Raw genomic sequence first — 22,500 nt, 5'->3', positions numbered from 1 at the left:
AGCTAACCAGCCTGTTATTTGTTAGAGCCATACTATCGAATGTAGAGCCGGAGACCAAGTATTATAGTTTAAAGGTATATTCCACCCAAATACTACTTTCTGTCCAAGTACTTACAAGTACTTAGACCTAAGTAGTATTTGGCTGAAACATACCTAAGTACTTGGACATGAAGTAGTATTTGGATGGAATATACCTTTAAAACTATAAGTATTTGGAGAGAAGGTAGTATTTGGGTGGAATATATCTTAAAAACTATAAGTACTTGAACAGAAAGTAGTATGTGGATAGGACATAATACTTAATCTCTGACTCTACAGACCTATAGTATGGCTCTACCAAATAACAGGCTGGTTAGCTCAGATGGTAGAGAACCAGACTTACAATTTAACAATCTTGGGGTTCAGGGTTCAAATCTCACCTGGAGGGAGTGTTTATTTGATAAGGATATCTTTCACTTTATATTAGGGTGCGAAAAGAGTAACAAATGGACAGGTAATGATTCAGTACTCATAAACTACAGAGTATGATGCACCACTTTACAATAGGGTACACGAAAAGAGTAACTAATGGACAGGTAATAATTAAGTAATGATTCAGTATTCATAAACTACTGAGTATGATGCACCACTTTACAATAGGGTACACAAAAAGACTAACTAATAGACAGATAATAATTAAGTAATGATTCAGTATTCATAAACTACTGAGTATGATGCACCACTTTACAATAGGGTATACAAAAAGAGTAACTAATGGACAGGTAGTAATTAAGTAATGAATAACTAACAATTAACTATATACTCCCAAACTGACCATTGACTAACCATTAACTAATGAGTAATTACTCTACTAAGGAACTAACAACTAATCATGAACTAATGATTAACTACTATACTCACAATGTGACCTTAACTAATGATTAACTAATGATTAACTAATACATTCACGCACTGACATTTTGGAATCATTAAGTAATGATTAACTACTCTATTCACGAGCTGACATTTAGTAATCATTAGGTAATGATTAACTACTCTACTCAGGAAATTAGATACTAATCATTAACTAATGACTACCTACTCATTAACTATGATTAACTAGCGATTGACTAATGCCAAATTTTTCATTAGCTACTCATTAACTGGCTATTAGTTAATGGTTAGTTTGCTAGTAACTACTATAGGATTTGTGTACGTTATTGTAAAGTGTTAACCATTTTACTTTAAAATTTACTAAATGTCTTTGATAGCCTAGATAGCCCCCAGTCGGTGTCCTATTACCTTCTTGGTGGTGCAACCCCTGTTTGGAAAGCCTAGAATCGCCTATGCACGCACGCACGCACGCACGCACACGCACCCCCCCCACACAAACACACCATACACATCACAATGAATTGAAAATGGGGGACCCTGATGTAAACAAGACAAACGTCTTTCTCTGGTCTGCATCCCCTTAACAATTGTGTGTAATGAGCCGTACTGTATTGTACCCATTCTGCAATCTGTTAAATAAAGTTTTCATTCATTCATTCATTCATTCATTCATTCACACACACACACACACACACACACACACACACACACACACACACACACACACACACACACACACACACACACACACACACACAGACCACACACACACAAACACACACACACTCACTCTCTCTCACACACACACACACACACACACACACACACACACCACACACACACCACACACACACACACACACACACAGACACACACACACACACACACACACACACACACACACAGACCACACACACATACACACAAACACACACACACACACACACACACTCACTCACTCTCTCTCACACACACACACACACACACACACACACACACACACACACACACACACACACACACACACACACACACACACAGTCAAAATAGCAGTTCCTATTCCAATATGTTTTATATAAATTTGTATATATATTTTAAACACATCATCCAATTAATCTGTGAATGAGGGGAGACACAAATTGATGATCATATAAACTCTATCTAACTCATCTCTATCAATTTCTCTGTAAGATTTCTCTAGGAAATGATGATGAAAATAAAGTGTTACTGTGTGTTTGAGTATTTAGTGTCTAATGACATTTCTGTTCCATGTTCACTTATCAGATCTCCAGGTGCAGGTGACCAGATCCCAGTTCTCTAACCAGGCAGAGCTGAAGTGTCACAGCAGCTGTCATCTAGCTGGTCGTCTTTCCTACATTTGGTACAAGAATGGACAGGAAATGAAGGGAGAAACTTCTTCTTCTTATCCAGGCAGCTTTGGTCCTGAAGACAGCTATTCCTGTGCTGTGAAAGGATATGAGGCTTTCCGCTCTCCTGCAGTGTGTGAGTTTACTCCACAGTGTGTCACTGACATAGCACCACCTGGTGCAGCCAGATAAAATACATGATAAAACACATCTAAGGGGACATTCAACCCAAAAGCATTTTTGGAGCTGCCAGCATCTTGCTGCAATTCATTCTCTATGTAAGCGCAAAAAAAATGCTCCGTGCGCTGTGTTTCGTGCACAATGGAAGCGCTCTCGACATGATTTTCATAGCATGAATGTCCCCTAAATGTTAAAGTTTATTTATGTTAATATAATTTCTTCCAGATGCTCCAAAGGACCCCTCAGTGTTGGTGAGTCCCTCTGATGAAACAGAGGAGGGCAATGCCAACCCAGCAGCTACTTACAGATATATATATATATATATATATATATATATATATATATATATATATATATATATATATATATATATATATATATATATATATATATATATAATATAGATAGATAGATAGATAGATAGATAGATAGATAGATAGATAGATAGATAGATAGATAGATAGATAGATAAATTTTTATTTCTCTCATGCACCATATTCATGGTGCCCAACCCGTCTGGGCTGACAAGAGACAAATCATTCAAGTTCAACAATACAAACAAATCAACAAACAAGCTACAAAAAAGCTTAAACATAAACAAGACAACACAGACAAACAACTTCTCCATTCTGAGTTTCAAAGCTCTCCCAATAAACCTGGCCAAACTGAAGACTTCATCTCTGAATAGCCATTCCAAGCATCATCTCCTGACCAAAATAGTTCAGCTTTCTTATTTTGCATTAACTGAAATAGAGACAATCTTGGTTCCTCGTATAGCATACAGTGAAACAAAAAATGAAATTCATCCACAACACCTAATTCACATACAGTACAAAGTCTCTCCTCCTCAGCAATAGAATTGAACCTAAAAGCAACAAACAAACTAAGCCCTCGTTCACACAGGACGCCGAACGTAAGCAGAACTGAAGCTTGAAGCAGCACAAGCTGAACGTTCGCCTTACGGTGCAGCCACACTTGCGCGCCGTTTGACGCATGCTGACGCTGCTGCCCATTCACTTTGTATTGAACACGCTGCTCATTGCCTCGCGAAGCATGCTGGGATACCAGACGATGCGGAGCAGGCTTGTGAAGCGACAGTGGGCGACAGAGGGGGCCGGGTGGAGTTTGACAAAGTACAAAGCTAGCCAATTGAGCTCGTCCTAGGACCTACCCTACCCTTCCTGTCCTCTTCTGCTTCCTCTCTACCACCAATTTTCAAAGAAGCAAAGTAAATCTAGCAGCAGCTAGCTTAGGAGCTAGCTGCTGCTTCCGGGTTTCCACGCCCACCAAGCGACGAGCGTCCATACAGCCAGGCATCAGCATGCGTCAAACGGCGCGCAAGTATGGCTGCACCGTTACTGTTCACACAAGACGCCTCCTCTTTTCCTCTCAGCACCTACTCTCACACCTTGAAGCCGCCCACAACCTTCATTGACTTCATGCCTGGCTTCACGCATCATGCTTGGAAATTCGGCGTCAATCCTGAGTGATTGCTTCAGCGTGGCGTGAGCGTGGCTTTGGCGTGAGCGTGGCTTCACCGTGGTACGCGTGCGGGTGGTGTGAACGGCCTCGCCTGTTAACAAGGATGCCTAAATGAAACTTTGTTGGTTCAGCGTAGGTAGAGCTTCGGTTGAGCGTTGCTTCGGCGTACTGTGTGAACGGGGGCTAACAAACAAACAAACAAACAAACAAACAAACGAACAAACATCTTTGATATGTCAACTGTTTTGCTGAGCATGTTTTTTTCTGATCTGCCCTGCTTCACACTTCACTTCAGTGAGAGCTGCCAGTACAACCACAGTGTATGACTGTAGCAGTTGGAGATGAAGTGCCTTGCTCAGGGGCACAGTGACAGCAGATATTGATGGATGGGAGAGCGAGATTAGCTGTAATTAGCTGTAATTCAACCCATCAGACCTGTAGTCATAAACTCACTCCAAATGTTCAGATGTTGCCTCCTACATCTGTACTACTAATAGTTTAATGGCAGGTGTCATTGTTGGGGCCGGTGTGCTGTGCACAGCAGGGCCCTTACATTCGACTCTGTCGCTGCATTTGCGCACGGATCCTGGCCAAGTAAATGTCTTTCCAGTCCGGTAGGTGGCGGTAATGCACCTCTGGCTAATAAACACATCGTTGCCTTGAACCAATGGTGACTGGTGAAAAGTGAAAAAAGCTCTCTCTGACTCTGTCTGCTTCATGTGTGGGCGTGCCGACTCCCGACACACAGGAGGACAGACACAGCGAAAATGGCAGCGGCTTCTAGGGATGGGCATTTTAAGCAATTTAAATAGTCTATTATGAACGAGTGCTCGAGCGGGCTGTGTGATTACTATGGTAATGTCTGAGCAGCGGTAATCTGCTGTGTATGGGGCTGTTCACACATAACGTTTGCATTTTTGCATGGAAAAAGCGCTACCTGGAGCATTTTTTTGTCAGGAGAGGGACTGACTGTGATGATATTAGGTGACGCTAAGCTAACATCATTCTAAAGCCTACCTTTAGACAGTATCTCCGGTTGGAGTAGCGCTTGGGGGGCGCGGGCTGTGTGATTACTATGGTAATGTCTGAGCAGGGGTAAATAATCTGCTGTGTATGGGGCTGTTCACACATAACGTTTGCATTTTTGCATGGAAAAAGCGCTACCTGGAGCATTTTTTTGTCAGGAGAGGGACTGACTGTGATGATATTGGGTGACGCTAAGCTAACATCATTCTAAAGCCTACCTTTAGACAGTATCTCCGGTTGGAGTAGCGCTTTGGAGCAGACAAGTTGTGAAACAAGCGAAGGCATTTCATTTCCAATACATGTCCATTGTTGCTGAATAGTGATCACCATGATGCGATTGTCTCCCAAAAAGTGATTCTTTCTCCACATTTCTTGTGACTAACGTTATGGGAAACGACAGTGTAGTCAGTAAACTAGTGCAACGTTTTGAATGAGTTTTATCGGGCGTGCGCTATGAAGAAGCGTGCTTCTCATTCGGGAGAATATCTCCAGGCAGCTTTTTTCGGGAAGAGCTGGAAAACTTCCGGTTAAAACTTTCAAAATAATGTTACTTAAACAAAAGTAAATAGCTTATTGATGCACGTTGGAGGAGAAAAGGTATTTCAATGAATGAAGCAGCAAACCTTGTATCAAAATACTCGTTGTGATGTTATATGGCGTGAAACTGTGGCTGTAACGCATTACTCAAAATAAATAAGGTTACAATAAGCGTTTTATTTTGAAAGCAACAAAGCGGATGACGTACTAGTACATTCTGGCTGACTTGACGCCCGGCCGTGCAGTTGCTCCTGAAGTAAAAGGTGCTTCAACGCGACCAAAGCGAAAGGCTCAAACACATCGAACCTGGCTAAACATCTTGCCGACAGGCACCCCGACCTGATCAAAGAGTTTAAAGACCGACAGGTTAGCGAACGTGGACGATAAACATACATGCCCTCAAATAAGTCCGAGTATTGTGTGACAAGCGAACTTGTTTCACTGAAAAAGTTTGCTTGTCACAATAGCCTACTCGTTTACAGTGAAACACGAGGCAATGTGCTGGAGCACAGATCTCTGCCAAGGAAGGAGCAAGTCATGACATGTAACGTTTAGGGGAGGGGACATCAGATGACTGCATACCATGTACGATATTTAATAACACTATGGGCCATAGTGTTATATTTGAATTTTGGCCCATAGTCTATGGCCCTCAATTCCAGTGTTATTAAAGCTTTTACATGGTAAGCAGTCATCTGATCTCACCTATCCTAATATTTACAATAATCCCAATTATATACGAATTCATTGTAAAAAAAACACCTAGACTACACGTATGGGGGGGGGGGGGGGGGAGGCTGGGAATACACCACATAATAAGCCTACATTTCAATAGCCTACATTTATGTGTGAAAATAATATATATTACTAGATTAACCATAAATCTGGCACTTCATGTTAATGAAGCTTAAACCCAGGATTATTAACCCACATAGGCTACACTACACTGCCCTGCAAAGCTAAAAGGGGGTAACTCAATTTTTGTCAAAAATGAGTTTTTTTCATTTTTGGAACATTGAAGATCTGCTTTATCATGTGGAAAAATATCTTGAGTCAATTGTGTTGTTTTTTGGAGAAATTAGGGGGTCACATTTACAGTAACTTCCAAAAGCCATAGAAAAGCCAAGCAAGACTAAGGTAACATCAGTTACGGTTGTTTGGGTGGTTTGACTGCACTCTGAATACTCTGCCATGCAACGCAAAAAGGGGGTAACTCACCAGAATGCTCAGGTTGAGTTGAGGTATGAGTTACATTACTGGGCAGGCCTAATGTCATGATTGTGACATCGGACCAATAACACCCCCACCCACACAGACACCCACACCACCCACATTAACTCCCAAGGTTGTCAGCTCATACGGCATTACTAACCCTTATACATTAACCCGCGAGGCACCTCATATGACATTACCCCCCGAGGCACCAGCTCATACCACATTTACCCCCGAGGCTCCAGCTCGTACAACATTATCCCCAGAGACGCCAACTCATATGACATTAACCCCCGAGGCGCCAGCTCATACGACATTAACCCCCGAGGCGCCAGCTCATACCACATTAACCCCCGAGGCGCCAGCTCATACGACATTAACCCCCGAGGCACCAGCTCATACCACATTTACCCCCGAGGCTCCAGCTCGTACAACATTATCCCCAGAGACGCCAATTCATATGACATTAACCCCCGATGCGCCAGCTCATACGACATTAACCCCCGAGGCGCCAGCTCATACCACACATTAACCCTGATGTGCCAGCTCATACAAATGTAACCCCCGTGGTGCCAGCTCGTACAACACTAACTCCTGAGGCGCCAGCTCATATGACATTAACCCCCGAGGCACCAGCTCATACCACATTAACCCCGAGGCACCGCACATATGAAATTAACCCCGGAGGTGCCAGCTCATACAACATTAACCCCCGAGGCGTCGCTCATATGAAATTAACCCCAGAGGTGCCAGCTCATATGACATTAACCACTGAGGTACCAGCTCATACAACATTAACCCCTGAGGCGCCAGCTCATATGACATTAACCCCTGAGGTACCAGCTCATACAACATTAACCCCCGAGGTGCCGCTCATATAAAATTAACCCCAGAGGTGCCAGCTCATACGGCATTATCCCCCGAGGTGCCAGCTCATACAACATTAACCATCTAGGTACCAGCTCATACAACATTAACCCCTGAGGCACCGCGCATATGAAATTAACCCCAGAGGTGCCAGCTCATATGACATTAACCCCCGAGGCACCAGCTCATATGACATTAACCACTGAGCTACCAGCTCATACAACATTAACCCCGAGGCGCCAGCTCATATGACATTAACCCCTGAGGTACCAGCTCATACAACATTAACCCCCGAGGTGCCGCTCATATGAAATTAACCCCAGATGTGCCAGCTCATACGACATCAACCCCCGAGGAGCCAGCTCATACGACATTAACCCCCGAGGTGCCAAACACAGACACACAATGGGCCAACAAGAGTCCCACCAAACTAGGCTTGAAGGATTGTAGCGGCCTGATAATCTAGTTATATTATATTTATACGTATATTATATTAAGCGTAATTGTGCCATGAACATGAGACTTCATGTCTATGTTATCATTATTATCATATATACTGGTTTTATATAGTGATAAGCAACCAAGTGAAGGATCAAATTGAAGTTACTGTCTTTTTGCTTGGCATCACCCCTTATTATTTTGCAGACAATGCAAAGCCAGACTAAGGTAACTTCCAAATAAGGGTCAAAGGTCAAGTTTGAGCTAAAAAAAATATGTAGATAAATAACTACATTAAATAAACAAATAATTAACACATTTCCAGTTTTCTTCCTACAATATATTTGGCTGGACAACAACAAAACTTTAAAGTCATTTTTCTCAGTTCTACACTCTGGCGAGTTACCCCCTTTTAGCTTTGCAGGGCAGTACAGCACAGGCACACTACACAAATGACTTAATAGAGCTTGGCAGAGTTCTGCACTTTACTGAGCACACCGGCCCTATGCCAGGTTTCGACCTGGCCTTGTTTAAAACAGTGGTTCTCAACCTTTTTGAGCCACGAACCTCAAAAAACGTTAAGCTGGGGTTTGCAACCCCCCCTCCCACCACTACTCAACCCAACGGCAGTGTGCACGCATTCACACACTGATTTCACTCACTCACTGAATTTGTTTTTATGGTTTATATAATGCATTAAATCATTGGTATGGGAGATTTAATCATCAATGAAGAAAATGTATGATAGAGGAACTTAGCATAATTATGTGTATGCAAATATAGCTTATTGATTAGGAAATGGCATGGAATTTATATTTTTCTCCAACAATGTATTTTTTTTTTTTTTTTTTTTTACAATCATCCCGCATCCCCTCCCCCCCATGTACTGTATCTAATGACCGCCTGGGGGTCCCGGCCCCAGGTTGAGAACCACTGGTTTAAAACAACCTTATTTCATTAATCCATGTTAATCCATGTTGTCCAGATGGTCCCAAGAAGTTGGTGTTGGTGAGTCCCTCTGGTGAAATTGTGGAGGGCACTTCAGTGACTCTGAGCTGCAGCAGTGATGCCAACCCAGCAGCTACTTACGCCTGGTACAAGAAGAATGACGCCTCTCCAAAAGCATCAGGACAGACCTTCACCATCACTAACTTCACATCTGAACACAGTGGAGAATATTACTGTGAGGCCAGCAACCCATTAGGAGCTACAACTTCTCCTACCCATCTAATCACTCTAGCAGGTAGAGTTATACAAAATAATTAAGAAAGATTAATTCTGGAAATAAAGTAATTTGAGGTTAACTTTGCATGTTTTTGTTTTGTTCTATCACTGTTCTTAATGAATCATGTCTTTAGGTTATTCAAATCATGTTATTATTTAATTTTATTGTAATGTTACTATCAGCGGTGTAGTGGTAAATAGTTAGTTTTTTTATTGACAAAATATTAAAAATATTTGGGTCCAAACAAATACTAGTGCGCGCAACTGCAGGGGAAAATAAAATTAAGCGCAAAAAAAACGCTCCGTGCGCTGTGTTTTGTGCACAATGGAAGCGCTCTTGACGTGATTTTCATAGCGTCCTGACTGAAAAAAAAACGCTTTTGGTGTGAATGTCCCCTAAATGTTAACGTTTATTTATGTTAATATAATTTCTTCCAGATGCTCCAAAGGACCCCTCAGTGTTGGTGAATCCCTCTGGTGAAACAGAGGAGGGCAATGCCAACCCAGCAGCTACTTACAGATAGATAGATAGATAGATAGATAGATAGATAGATAGATAGATAGATAGATAGATAGATAGATAGATAGATAGATAGATAGATACATTTTTATTTCTGTGTCATGCACCATATTCATGGTGCCCAACCCGTCTGGGCTGACAAGTAGAGATGCTGCGATCCGATCATGTGATCGGATATCGGCGCGATATCAGCCAAAAAACATGGATCGGATCGGATCGGATTCCAGGGAAAATTACCGATCCAAGGCTCCGATATAAGCACTCCATTCCATGACTCCGCTCCAGGATTTCTATCCAGCATGCAGCACACTCAGGCCGCGTTGAGCCTAGGATGGCCAGGGGCAAAACGTTGTCTTGCTTCAACATACATCGCATCGCATAAACGATTTCCACCCTCAGGTTTGAGGAGTAGCTAGCATAAACGTCAGATAAATACTCTCTATAGGCTAACGTTACCCACTGAGGCAGCTAACATGGCTAATTAGCTAGCTAACAGCAGCTATCTTTCTCCTCTAACTAACGTTATTGACACGTTAGTTGACTGAGTGAATGGCGCTGTAGCCTACAGCAGGTCGTTATCAAAACGTATTGCACTGAAGAGAAGTACACTTAGATAATGACGAAAGACTCCTCCAATCTGGCAGTGGAAATGTATGCACAAACTTTGTGTGTAACTTTGCGAGACTCAACCGAATGACTGATGAGTCTCGCGTTGAGCCTAGGATGGCCAGGGCTTAGATCTGCGTGAGCACGACCCGTCGTAATTTGTCCAATTCAAGGTACATTAAAACGTTGTCTTGCTTCAACATACATCGCATCGCATAAACCATTTCCACCCGCAGGTTTGAGGAGTAGCTAACATAAACGTCAGATAAATACTCTCTATAGGCTAACGTTACCCACTGAGGCAGCTAACATGGCTAATTAGCTAGCTAACGCCAGCTATCTTTCTCCTCTAAACTAACTTTAACGACACAGAGTTGACTGCGCGAACGGCGCTGTACAGCAGGTCGTTATCAAAACGTATTGCACTGAAGAGAAGTAACATTAGAAAATCACAAAAGACTCCTCCAATCTGGCAGTGGAAATGTATGCACAAACTTTGTGTGTGAGAGACAGAAACAGGGAAAGGGCTGTGTGTGTGTGTGTGTGTGTGTGTGTGTGTGTGTGTGTGTGTGTGTGTGAGAGAGAGAGAGACAGGGAGGGCTGTGTGTGTATGTGTCCTGTGTGAGACAGAGTGGGGGTGTATGTGTGAGGAAACAATAATTATTTGTGTCCAGTGTTCACCCATTACAAAATAAGTGTGTATTTGATTGTTATGTTTTAGTTTTACATCAAATTAATTAGATGAACTAAATCGTTTACATACTATATTACCAAAGCACACACATACATACATAACCCTAAAAATGTTTGTTGCCTGCCAGCTATCAGACAGCATCGAGAGGCTTAAATATGTGCTGTATCGGTATCGGATCGAAATCTGTATCGAATCGGGTATCGAAATTTGATCGGAATCGGATCGGTTTTGAGGCTAAAATATCGGAATCGGATCGGAATTGAAAAATCTCGATCGCAGCATCTCTACTGACAAGACACAAATCATTCAAGTTCAACAATTCAAACAAATCAACAAACAAGCTACAAAAAGCTCAAACATAAACAAGACAAGACAGAGTTGTATATTCAGATGAACAACTTCTCCATTCTAAGTTTCCAAGCTCTCCCAATAAACCTGGCCAAACTGAAGACTTCATCTCTGAATAGCCATTCCAACTTAGCATCATCTCCTGACCAAAATAGTTCAGGTTTCTTATTTTGCATTAACTGAAATAGAGATAATCTTGGTTCCTCGTATAGCGTACAGTGAAACAAAAAATGAAATTCATCTTCCACAACACCTAATTCACATACAGTACAAAGTCTCTCCTCCTCAGCAATAGAATTTAACCTGCCAACCTCAATAGCCAAAGGGAGGGTACCCGTTCTCAACTGGGCACATAAAGATCTTCTGGATCTATCCGGGGGTAAAGTAACATAGGGTTCTGGAGTAAACATATTTTTAATTTGAACATATGTTCTGAGTTTTGGTTTGTGCCAGATGTCATTAGCCCATTTTTCTTTATAGTCAAGAAATAGCCTATGTGTAATATAGCGAACACTACAACGTTAACTGTTTCTGAAAATAAATTGCTGGTCAGCTTCCCTGAACACAGCATTCATATCATTACACCATGGGTAGTTATGTGCTTTATCCCAGTTAAACACTTGTTTTGCAACTCTACTCTCTGACATATTAGATAGACGGTTCCACAATCTCAACATTTCACTTTTCTGTTTGATCAAACAAGGCTCCCAACCCATGTCCCCTTGAAAAGCCAACACAGGTGTACATTTATGTATGCCCAGAAAACATCGGATTGCACGATTTTGGATGGCATTCACCTTGGAAAATTCCTTACTTTCCCAAACTCCAGCTGCATAAAACAAAACTGGTGACACACATGCATCATAAAGCTTTGAAAGGGTAGCATAACCAAGATTTTTACAATTCCGATTTTACGATTTTTTACTTGACTTATTACTGAACCCAGGGCTCTACCAGCAGTGTCGGCCAACACACTAACGCCCTCTTCAAACGTAAAAAAATGAATCAAAAGTAAAACCCAGATATTTATATGAACTGGTATATGCCAATGACATAGCTCCAACATGAAAATCAAAAGTGCTTCTCCTTGTACCTGATTTCCGTAAATGTACAATTTGAGTTTTTTCTCTATTAACTAATAATCTCCATTTTCTACTCCAGAGATGAACAACATTTAACATAATCTGCAGCTCTTTCTCATTCCCTGCTAGGATAATTATATAATCTGCGTACAACAAAACATTCAAATTCATATCACCAATTTGCAGACCAAAATTTTCCATTTTAATTTGTTGGGCTAAATCATTAATAAACAAAGCGAAGAGGGTAGGGGAAAGAACGTCACCCTGTTTGACCCCAAGTGGGGTAGAAAACCACCCTGTTTTCATATCGTTCACCTGCACACAGGCAACCGGGGATTTATATAAAGCTTTAATGGCTTTATAAAATGTTCCATCCACACCAGCTGAAATAAGTTTAAACTCCATTAAATCCCTGTCAACACAATCAAACGCTTTCTGAAAATCAACGAACCAAACAAAAGTATGTTTTCAGCCTCTAGAAACTGAGGCAGCCTGGTGTTTAAAATGTTAGAGTACAACTTATAAACACTACTTAAAAGGCGAATGCCCCTGTAGTTAAGTGGGACTCATTGGGTCATTTTTGGATGATTTAGGAATTGGTTTAATGATTGATTTATACCAGTCCGATGGAACAATACCACTGTCAAAACATACTTGGAAAAGACAAGTCAAAAACGGCAACAACTTGGGAGCTTTTAAAACTTCATTAGAGAGACCCCTTACACCTGGTACAAGGAGAATGGAGATCCAGAGCAGAAAGCTTTGTAATCAGTAGGAAACATTCGCAGATCTCTTAGGCCCATAATGACTTTACAAGAACATTATGACATTCCTGTCATGCAAACCCCCTGAGAACCTAAAAAGTTCAAGCACACTTGTGCAGAAATAAGAAACCTCAGCGAACATGCAGATCAAAATGTTTCTATAAAGCCATGTAATAAGATCATTTACAATCCAAATTTCTTTCCATATCATTCAGTAAATACTAATGAATTGTGCCTCTATAAATATTCTCCTTCAGATGGTCCAAAGGTTCCCTCAGTGTTGGTGAGTCCCTCTAGTGAACCACTGGAGGGCAGTTCAGTGACTCTGACCTGCAGCAGTGATGCCAATCCAGCAGCTACCTACACCTGGTACAAGAAGAATGGAGATCCAGAGCAGAAAGCTTTGAAATCAGGAGCACAGCTTGACTTTGTTTCCATCCAGTCCTCTGACTCTGGAGAGTATCACTGTGCAGCTGAGAATGAGCTGGGGACAAAGAGGTCTGCCTCCGTCTCTGTCAATGTGACATGTGAGTGAAACTAAAAGCAACCAACAATCTAAGCCCTCGTTCACACAGGACGCCGAACGTAAGCAGAACTGAAGCTTGAAGCAGCACAAGCTGAACGTTCGCCTTACGGTGCAGCCACACTTGCGCGCCGTTTGACGCATGCTGACGCTGCTGCCCATTCACTTTGTATTGAACACGCTGCTCATCGCCTCGCGAAGCATGCTGGGATACCAGACGATGCGGAGCAGGCTTGTGAAGCGACAGTGGGTGACAGAGGGGGCGGGTGGAGTTTGACAAAGTACAAAGCTAGCCAATTGAGCTTGTCCTAGGACCTACCGTACCCTTCCTGTCCTCTTCTGCTTCCTCTCTACCACCAATTTTCAAAGAAGCAAAGTAAATCTAGCAGCAGCTAGCTTAGGAGCTAGCTGCTGCTTCCGGGTTTCCACACCCACCAAGCGACGAGCGTCCATACAGCCAGGCATCAGCATGCGTCAAACGGCGTTGTTTGTTGTTGCTCCACGACGGAGCGACGAAGGCTCCCCTTCACAGCGTTCTGATCCGTCGCACACAAATGAATCGGAGGAGGAGAAATGGGTGCCACTTGGAGAGAGTGATGACGATGGTAAAAAGTAGCCTATTTTTTGTATCGCGTTTAAGATGAAATGATCACACACAGCCATCTGTGTCACATAAACATTTCAAAGTTTACAGCACTAACGTAGCTATTGTGTGATCTTCTGTGCTAACGTTAGTTATGAGAGGTAACGTGACAGCAGGTAACGTTACAGCACTCGTTATTCCTGTGTGTGTGTGTGTGTGTGTGTGTGTGAGAGAGAGAGAGAGAGTGTGTGAGTGTGACCACATAAGGGTTCGTTCCATTTGTTTATGCTTTTATCAAGCTAAGCTTGATAAAAGGCTCAAAAGAGAGTTCTGCTTGAAACGGTGTCGTTCACTAAAAACCTCTTTTTCTGCTATTTGTCTCCCAAGGAGGGCATTTTTAGTGAAAACAAGCTAACTTCCACTGCTTGTAACTAAACAAGGAAACATTTTTCAGTTTCAGTTTTTTACAAGGGGTAAGAAGAGAGTCTCTGCTTTATTGTGAGATATGTTGTGTAATTTTATTCCTAGCACAGAATATTCTGTGGGTCCTGGAAGATCAGGAAATATGCTCAAAATCCTGGCACTGGGAGCACACAGACCGAAATGACCCTGGCAGAGAATGAGTTAACAAGGATGCCTAAATGAAACTTTGTTGGTTCAGTGTAGGTAGAGCTTCGGTTGAGCGTTGCTTCGGCGTACTGTGTGAACGGGGGCTAACAAACAAACAAACAAACAAACAAACGAACAAACATCTTTAATATGTCAACTGTTTTGCTGAGCATGTTTTTTTCTGATCTGCCCTGCTTCACACTTCACTTCAGTGAGAGCTGCCAGTACAACCACGTGTATGACTGTAGCAGTTGGAGATGAAGTGCCTTGCTCAGGGGCACAGTGACAGCAGATATTGATGGATGGGAGAGCGAGATTAGCTGTAATTAGCTGTAATTCAACCCATCAGACCTGTAGTCATAAACTCACTCCAAATGTTCAGATGTTGCCTCCTACATCTGTACTACTAATAGTTTAATGACAGTATGTGTCATTGTTTAAAACAGTGGTTCTCAACCTTTTTGAGCCATGAACCTCAAAAAACGTTAAGCTGGGGTTTGCAACCCCCCCTCCCACCACTACTCAACCCAACGGCAGTGTGCACGCATTCACACACTGATTTCACTCACTCACTGAATTTGTTTTTATGGCTTATATAACGCATTAAATCATTGGTATGGGAGATTTAATCATCAATGAAGAAAAATAATGTATTTTATTTTTTATTTTTTTTACAATCATCCCGCGTCCCCTCCCCCCCATTTACTGTATCTAATGACCTCCTGAGAACCACTGGTTTAAAACATCCTTATTTCATTTATCCATGTTAATCCATGTTGTCCAGATGGTCCCAGGAAGTTGGTGTTGGTGAGTCCCTCTGGTGAAATTGTGGAGGGCAGTTCAGTGACTCTGAGCTGCAGCAGTGATGCCAACCCAGCAGCTACTTACGCCTGGTACAAGACTGAGAATGACACCTCTCCAAAAGCATCAGGACAGACCTTCACCATCACTAACTTCACATCTGAACACATTGGAGAATATTACTGTGAGGCCAGCAACCCATTAGGAGCTACAACTTCTCCTACCCATCTAATCACTCTAGCAGGTAGAGTTATACAAAATAATTAAGAAAGATTAATTCTGGAAATAAAGTAATTTGAGGTTAACTTTTCATGTTTTTGTTTTGTTCTTTATTAATCATGTCTTTAGGTTATTGAAATCATGTTATTATTTTATTTTATTGTAATGTTACTATCAGCGGTGTAGTGGTAAATACAGAGGTGGCTAAACTATCCAAGGTGAGGTGAGGGCCCGTAGTCAATTGACAAAACTAAACCTTACGTTTCAGTTTCAGGACAAACTGCGACTTTCTCGACATGAATAGTTATCTTTTAATTTGATCACATTTACATGTGTACCCAGTGGCACAATTCAAACGGGATAAAGAAAGTAACGTCTGTCACCATTCATATTTTTTCAGACGCTGGTACACAGAGAAAGGCAGGAAGTGTAGTTCACTTTGGCTCTCTATACACTGAATGCAATACTATTTGAAATCACCACCAGGTGGTGGTAAAGAACCCAATACACCAATTCCAATACAAATATTATGTTCCCTTCATCTTTGTGCACCCACTCATCTAACTCTCTCTCTCTCTCTCTGACAAATGCTCTCTTTCTTCCTGCCTCTCTCTCCCCTCTTCCAGCTCACGCTGGAAGAGCCCAGGTCACTTCTCGCCCAGGTCACTTCCTGGTTTTGCCTGTGTCTGTGTCTGTGACTGTTGTTGTTGTTGTGCTGTTGGCTGTCAGTCTGCTGCTCCGCTACAAATGGAAGAGAAAGAGGAGGAGTGATAGTGAGTTACCTTCACACCCTGTCAATCTCTATCATCATCATCATCATCATCATCATCATCATCATCACTCACACACACATACACACACACACACACACACACAAACAAACAACCGTTGTACTGTCTGTCCACAGGTTCGCACACCAGGAGAAACTCAGACACCAGAAACGTGCAGGTGACTTTTTTTTCTTTGTATCTATTTTTAAGGGGTGCAGCCACCTCTATAAGTGGCTTTGTGTGTGTATGGTGAGATTTGGGGGAGTTCACAGAGATCTGGGGAGACTGGCTCTGACTCTGCACAGACAGACAGAGGCACAGAGAGAGAGACAGAGAGATGGGTTCTACATAAATAGACAGTGGTTCTCTTCTCAACCTGTGTGGTACAGGTACCACTGGTGGTACGCGGGGGCCCCTCCCTCTCATACATTCATATGGTGGTAATTTCTCAGGTACTTCTGTAAAAAGGTTGAGAACCACTAATATAAGAAATAATAATAATAATATGATAGGGTGTGAATTAGGCTCTACTGTTAGACAAGGAGGGCCCACTGCTTTTCCATTGAGAGCCAAATCCCCAACCCAACATTATGCATGTAAGTGCTTCAATGAGCTGAAGACTGACTGTGTATTTAGCCCTATGTCACACTTTATGTTGAGACTGATGAGTCCAGTTACACAAGGCTATATGCAGCACACACATTTAGATGGTAAATCAAGAGTTTATATTCACAAGTTACACAAAAGATTTAAAATGTGACAACAAATGTGACAAATTAGGCTAATCACTGCATATAGGCTATATGTAAATAAACAGTGCCACATACACAGGCACATCCATTCATCAATAGTCTGTGCCAGAGTAAAAAGAAATAGAACCATTCATAGATTGCACTATATAACAATCACGCCAGTGACAACAAAACTGTATAGTGACTGAGCTGGACAACAGGCGTTTTGATACTTTTATCAAAACCAGCTCAGTGGCCTTGTGAGCTGTGTCCACCCTGAGACTGGGAGGTTGCCGAGTCATACCAAAGACTATAAAAATGGGACCCATTGCCTCCCTGCTACAAACGGGGCCTGAAAGAGGCGCCCACTTCGCTCGTATGTTGTTGTGATCTAAAACAACAAACTTTCATGGAAGAACGACAGTTATGTTCACATTCACACCACACGCATGAGCACGGCGGCCAAAAAACACAACAGCACAGTAGGCAACGCAGTCTTAACAAAGCCATTATGTATATATCAAATATAAATTCCATGCCCTGCATGCATTGCCTACCTATTGTGTGCTGTGCTGTCCAGTCCAGTCCATGTACAAAGCAAAATAAAGTATCTCCTTTGTGATGGTCATCAACATAAACGCTTGATCAATATAAAGGCGCGCGATACTAACGCTAGACGCTTGTTTTATGTCCATTTTCCGTAGATATTGACATGTCTGTATGGAAGTTTAACTTCCGCGGTTTAGACTTGAGACCCTTTGCCTTGGAGATGGAGCAGGCCACTTTGAGCAGAGCAGAGGGGATGTCCTTCTGTCACACCATGCAATACGCGTCATAATCACTTGCCAGTAGTGGGAGAACCCCTCTATAAAAAATGGGCCGGCCCGGTGCAGACAGCCACGTGTAATGCTGTGTTCAGGGACGCTGGGAATTTTCACTTCTATGATGTATTAGCCTAGTTTAGCTGTTATAAATTAAGTTTTTGTTTTTCTCCGAAGAAATTTCCAGGGGGGGCTTAGGGGGGGCTTGGCTAATTTCAGGGGGGGCTCAAGCCCCCCCTAGCCCCCCCTGGTGCCGCGGCTGGAGAGAGGGAGAGAGAGAGAGAGAGAGAGAGAGAGAGAGAGAGAGATGTGTGGAGGACAATAGCTTTTTGTCGGTGATACACGCACGCACACATACACACACGATCACACGCACGACACATTCACGCACACGCACAGATTTAAGACACATCTGGAGATGAATAGCGAATTCATTTCCTCATTGGCGAGACTTTGGCACGGTATGGAGAGAGCGGCTCGAAACACACACAATCCAGTAATGCACGTACACACACAGACATGCACACACACACACACACACACACACACACACACATGCGCGCACAGACACACACACACAGGCACACACAGGCATGCCACACAGCACGGATGGGCGCGCGGACGGTTCAGACATGCACAAAATGCACAGCTTACTTCAACAACTGGGGGTGATTTTTACTGACTTTGTTGTTTATATTCTATTGGCTTTGCCCTTTCAGAGGCTGTAGCCTATTGGATAATATCCCACGTGACGTGTGTCCAGACCAGAGCCGTGTAGATAGAAGAGTCCCAACATCTCCATTCACTCCAATGGACCATTTTTTTTACTCTCAAGAGTTCCAGGAAGTAAGGTCCTGGATTAAGCAGCACTGTCGAGTTGCAGCAAAATAGACAGTTTGTGTTGTACTCTGAAAGGGTTTTTCCCCCCTTGAATCAAATTGTACATTATCAGCTTTATTTTAGTATGCAAAAGTAGCGCGAGACCCATTCCTGGCTGTTCATTGGCTAATGAGTCTCGCATTTTGGTCCTCCGCTGACGCCACTCTCTCTCTAGAGGACACTCGTCCAGACTGAAGATTTTTCATACTTGGTGTCGCCCCCTTTCACCGCATTTCATTTTCATTTTTTTCATTTATTGAGTTTAAAATTACAGGGACAGCACACATTAATAAACATTTCTGTAAATGTGCCAGTTTAGCCATGTTGGCTAGTTTTCAACAATAGTCCCTGGGCAGGTATGATGGTGACAACTGCAAATACAAATACATAAAATACATTAGAACAGGAACAGCAGACACTGTAGCTACCTGTCATGCTGCACACTTCATAAAATCAATAGAAATCACATAAAATAACAGGGGATAACAATACAACACATAAAACAAAGCATGTCAGGATGAATGATGATGATGACATGCTAAGGCAGCGCCGCACATTATATGCCCAAGCCAACATGTTGAGAAAGAAATTCCTTTGTTGCTCCAATGATGTAAAGATTAATCTCTTTAGGACATATTGCACTCCCCTCTACACTGCCCCCTTGTGGGTGAGGTTCAAGAAGGCAACCATGTATAAACTGCAGGTTGCCTACAATGACTGCATGAGAATATTGCTTAGGGAACCTAGGTGGTGCAGTGCTAGTGATTTGTTCTGTAGATCTCGGGTAAGCACTTTTCAGGCCCTATTAAGAAACATTATGTACAAATTTATATGCCGCTTGAATGTTTCCAAGAACTCTGTGGTGATGCTGGTGGACCCCAAGTCCAGTGACACACGATACCAGTCAGCCTTATGGAAACACTGGTATGCCAGCCTTTTGTAATGTGTGTTCCTTGTATGTATTGTGTGGTCTTATTGTTGTATGTGTTTTTAATGGACCTTGTGTGAAATAAAGATTGATTGATTGATTGATTGATTGATTGATTGATTGATTGTTATAGAGCATGGTCGCACACTTGATTGTCTCTCAACCAAGATTTGAAGTTGACTTTAAAAGAACAATAAGTGACACATAGTCTCTGCACTGTGATGGGAGACTGTTCCATGTGTGAGCTGCTCTCACTGAAAACGCTGCCTGTCCGAAGGCAGACCTCCTCAAAGGTATCATGCAATCCCCTCTTGCCACAGACCTGGTGCGTCTGTCATTGGTTGTTTTTTGCTTTTTTCATTTTTCCTCACTTCTTCCACGACTTGGAGTCGTTGTGAAGGAAAAGGGAGATGACCAATAGTCGCGCCCCCATTACCACACATGGTATAGTGTGACGCGAAGTGACGCAGTGAAAGGGGGCAACACCAAGTATGAAAAATCTTCAGTCTGCACACGTGTCACGTGGGATACTATCCAATAGGCTACAGCCTCTGAAAGGGCTGCGCCAATATCTATAAAGTATGAATAGATGAAGAGAAGAGCGCTGCGTGGACTTAAAAATATGAGAGCCAGGTGCACGTGGATGGGTTAACTTAAACTTATCTATAAAGTATGGTTTACTTTAAAACCTTCGGTTTCCACCATGGCTTGTGCTTCCAAACATGACAAGAAGAAAGGAAAGAAGAGAGAGACAGGAGGCAGAAAAGAAAGGGCAACACTCACCCAATTTGGTTGGAAAGTTAACTTAGCACTACTTTTGCTCCCCTAACATACTTTAACTTAATATCTTCACAGAAAGTGTTTACAGTGTTTACATTACACTCCTCTTTCAGCCAACATTTAATCAACGCAGGCAAACTAAATCAGTTGTTTCTGTCTCTGCCTGGTGCCAGGACCAACAGCTGCAGCTTCTCCCCACCTCCTCTACCAAAGAGACAGTCCAGTCCTCCTCCCAACTGAAGCCCTGTCCCTCCACCCTCTCTACCAATGAGACAGTCCAGTCCTCCTCCCAACTGAAGCCCTGTGTCTCCACCTCCTCTACCAATGAGACAGTCCAGTCCTCCTCCCAACTGAAGCCCTGTCCCTCCACCCTCTCTACCAATGAGACAGTCCAGCCCTCCTCCCAAATGAAGCCCTGTGTCTCCACCTCCTCTACCAATGAGACAGTCCAGTCCTCCTCCCAACTGAAGCCCTGTCTCTCCACCCCCTCTACCAATGAGACAGTCCAGTCCTCCTCCCAACTGAAGCCCTGTCCCTCCACCCTCTCTACCAATGAGACAGTCCAGTCCTCCTCCCAACTGAAGCCCTGTGTCTCCACCTCCTCTACCAATGAGACAGTCCAGTCCTCCTCCCAACTGAAGCCCTGTGTCTCCACCTCCTCTACCAATGAGACAGTCCAGTCCTCCTCCCAACTGAAGCCCTGTCCCTCCACCCTCTCTACCAATGAGACAGTCCAGTCCTCCTCCCAACTGAAGCCCTGTCCCTCCACCCCCTCTACCAATGAGACAATCCAGTCCTCCTCCCAACTGAAGCCCTGTGTCTCCATCCCCTCTACCAATGAGACAGTCCAGTCCTCCTCCCAACTGAAGCCCTGTCCCTCCACCCTCTCTACCATTGAGACAGTCCATCCCTCCTCCCAACTGAAGCCCTGTCCCTCCACCCTCTCTACCAATGAGACAGTCCAGTCCTCCTCCCAACTGAAGCCCTGTCCCTCTACCCTCTCTACCAATGAGACAGTCCAGTCCTCCTCCCAACTGAAGCCCTGTCCCTCCACCCTCTCTACCAATGAGACAGTCCATCCCTCCTCTCAACTGAAGCCCTGTCCCTCTACCCTCTCTACCAATGAGACAGTCCAGTCCTCCTCCCAACTGAAGCCCTGTCCCTCCACCCTCTCTACCAATGAGACAGTCCAGTCCTCCTCCCAACTGAAGCCCTGTGTCTCCACCCCCTCTACCATTGAGACAGTCCAGCCCTCCTCCCAACTGAAGCCCTGTCTCTCCACCTCCTCTACCAATGAGACAGTCCAGCCCTCCTCCCAACTGAAGCCCTGTCTCCCCACCCCCTCTACAAATGAGACAGTCCAGCCCTCCTCCCAACTGAAGCCCTGTCCCTCCACCTCCTCTACCAATGAGACAGTCCAGTCCTCCTCCCAACTGAAGCCCTGTCCCTCCACCTCCTCTACCAATGAGACAGTCCAGTCCTCCTCCCAACTGAAGCCCTGTGTCTCCACCCCCTCTACCATTGAGACAGTCCAGTCCTCCTCCCAACTGAAGCCCTGTCCCTCCACCTCCTCTACCAATGAGACAGTCCAGTCCTCCTCCCAACTGAAGCCCTGTCTCCCCACCCCCTCTACCAA

At 43.4% G+C, this 22,500-nt stretch overlaps 2 protein-coding genes across 2 annotated transcripts in view; both read left to right on the top strand.

Moving 5' to 3' along the window:
• Window positions 1-4,500: 4,500 nt before the first annotated feature.
• LOC310775857 (uncharacterized protein) overlaps window positions 4,501-22,500 on the top strand; it is a gene marked incomplete at its 5' end in the record, with an annotated part of 198,040 nt that continues 180,040 nt past the window's right edge. Inside the window, 4 exons of the mRNA XM_083635984.1 lie at window positions 4,501-4,516; window positions 8,968-9,225; window positions 13,478-13,747; window positions 15,720-15,980. Of these exons, the coding sequence (XP_083492110.1) occupies window positions 4,501-4,516; window positions 8,968-9,225; window positions 13,478-13,747; window positions 15,720-15,980 (805 nt within the window). The remainder of the gene's footprint in view (window positions 4,517-8,967; window positions 9,226-13,477; window positions 13,748-15,719; window positions 15,981-22,500) is intronic.
• The window catches only part of LOC310774925 (caspase b-like), a gene marked incomplete at its 3' end in the record, with an annotated part of 9,763 nt that continues 9,672 nt past the window's right edge, over window positions 22,410-22,500 (top strand). Inside the window, exon 1 of the mRNA XM_083635017.1 lies at window positions 22,410-22,500. This exon is cut by the window's right edge and continues 34 nt beyond it.

Source organism: Poromitra crassiceps, assembly GCF_964638095.1.
Source record: "Poromitra crassiceps genome assembly, chromosome: 4".
NCBI lineage: Eukaryota > Metazoa > Chordata > Actinopteri > Beryciformes > Melamphaidae > Poromitra > Poromitra crassiceps.
This window is presented reverse-complemented; position numbering and strand designations above follow the sequence as displayed.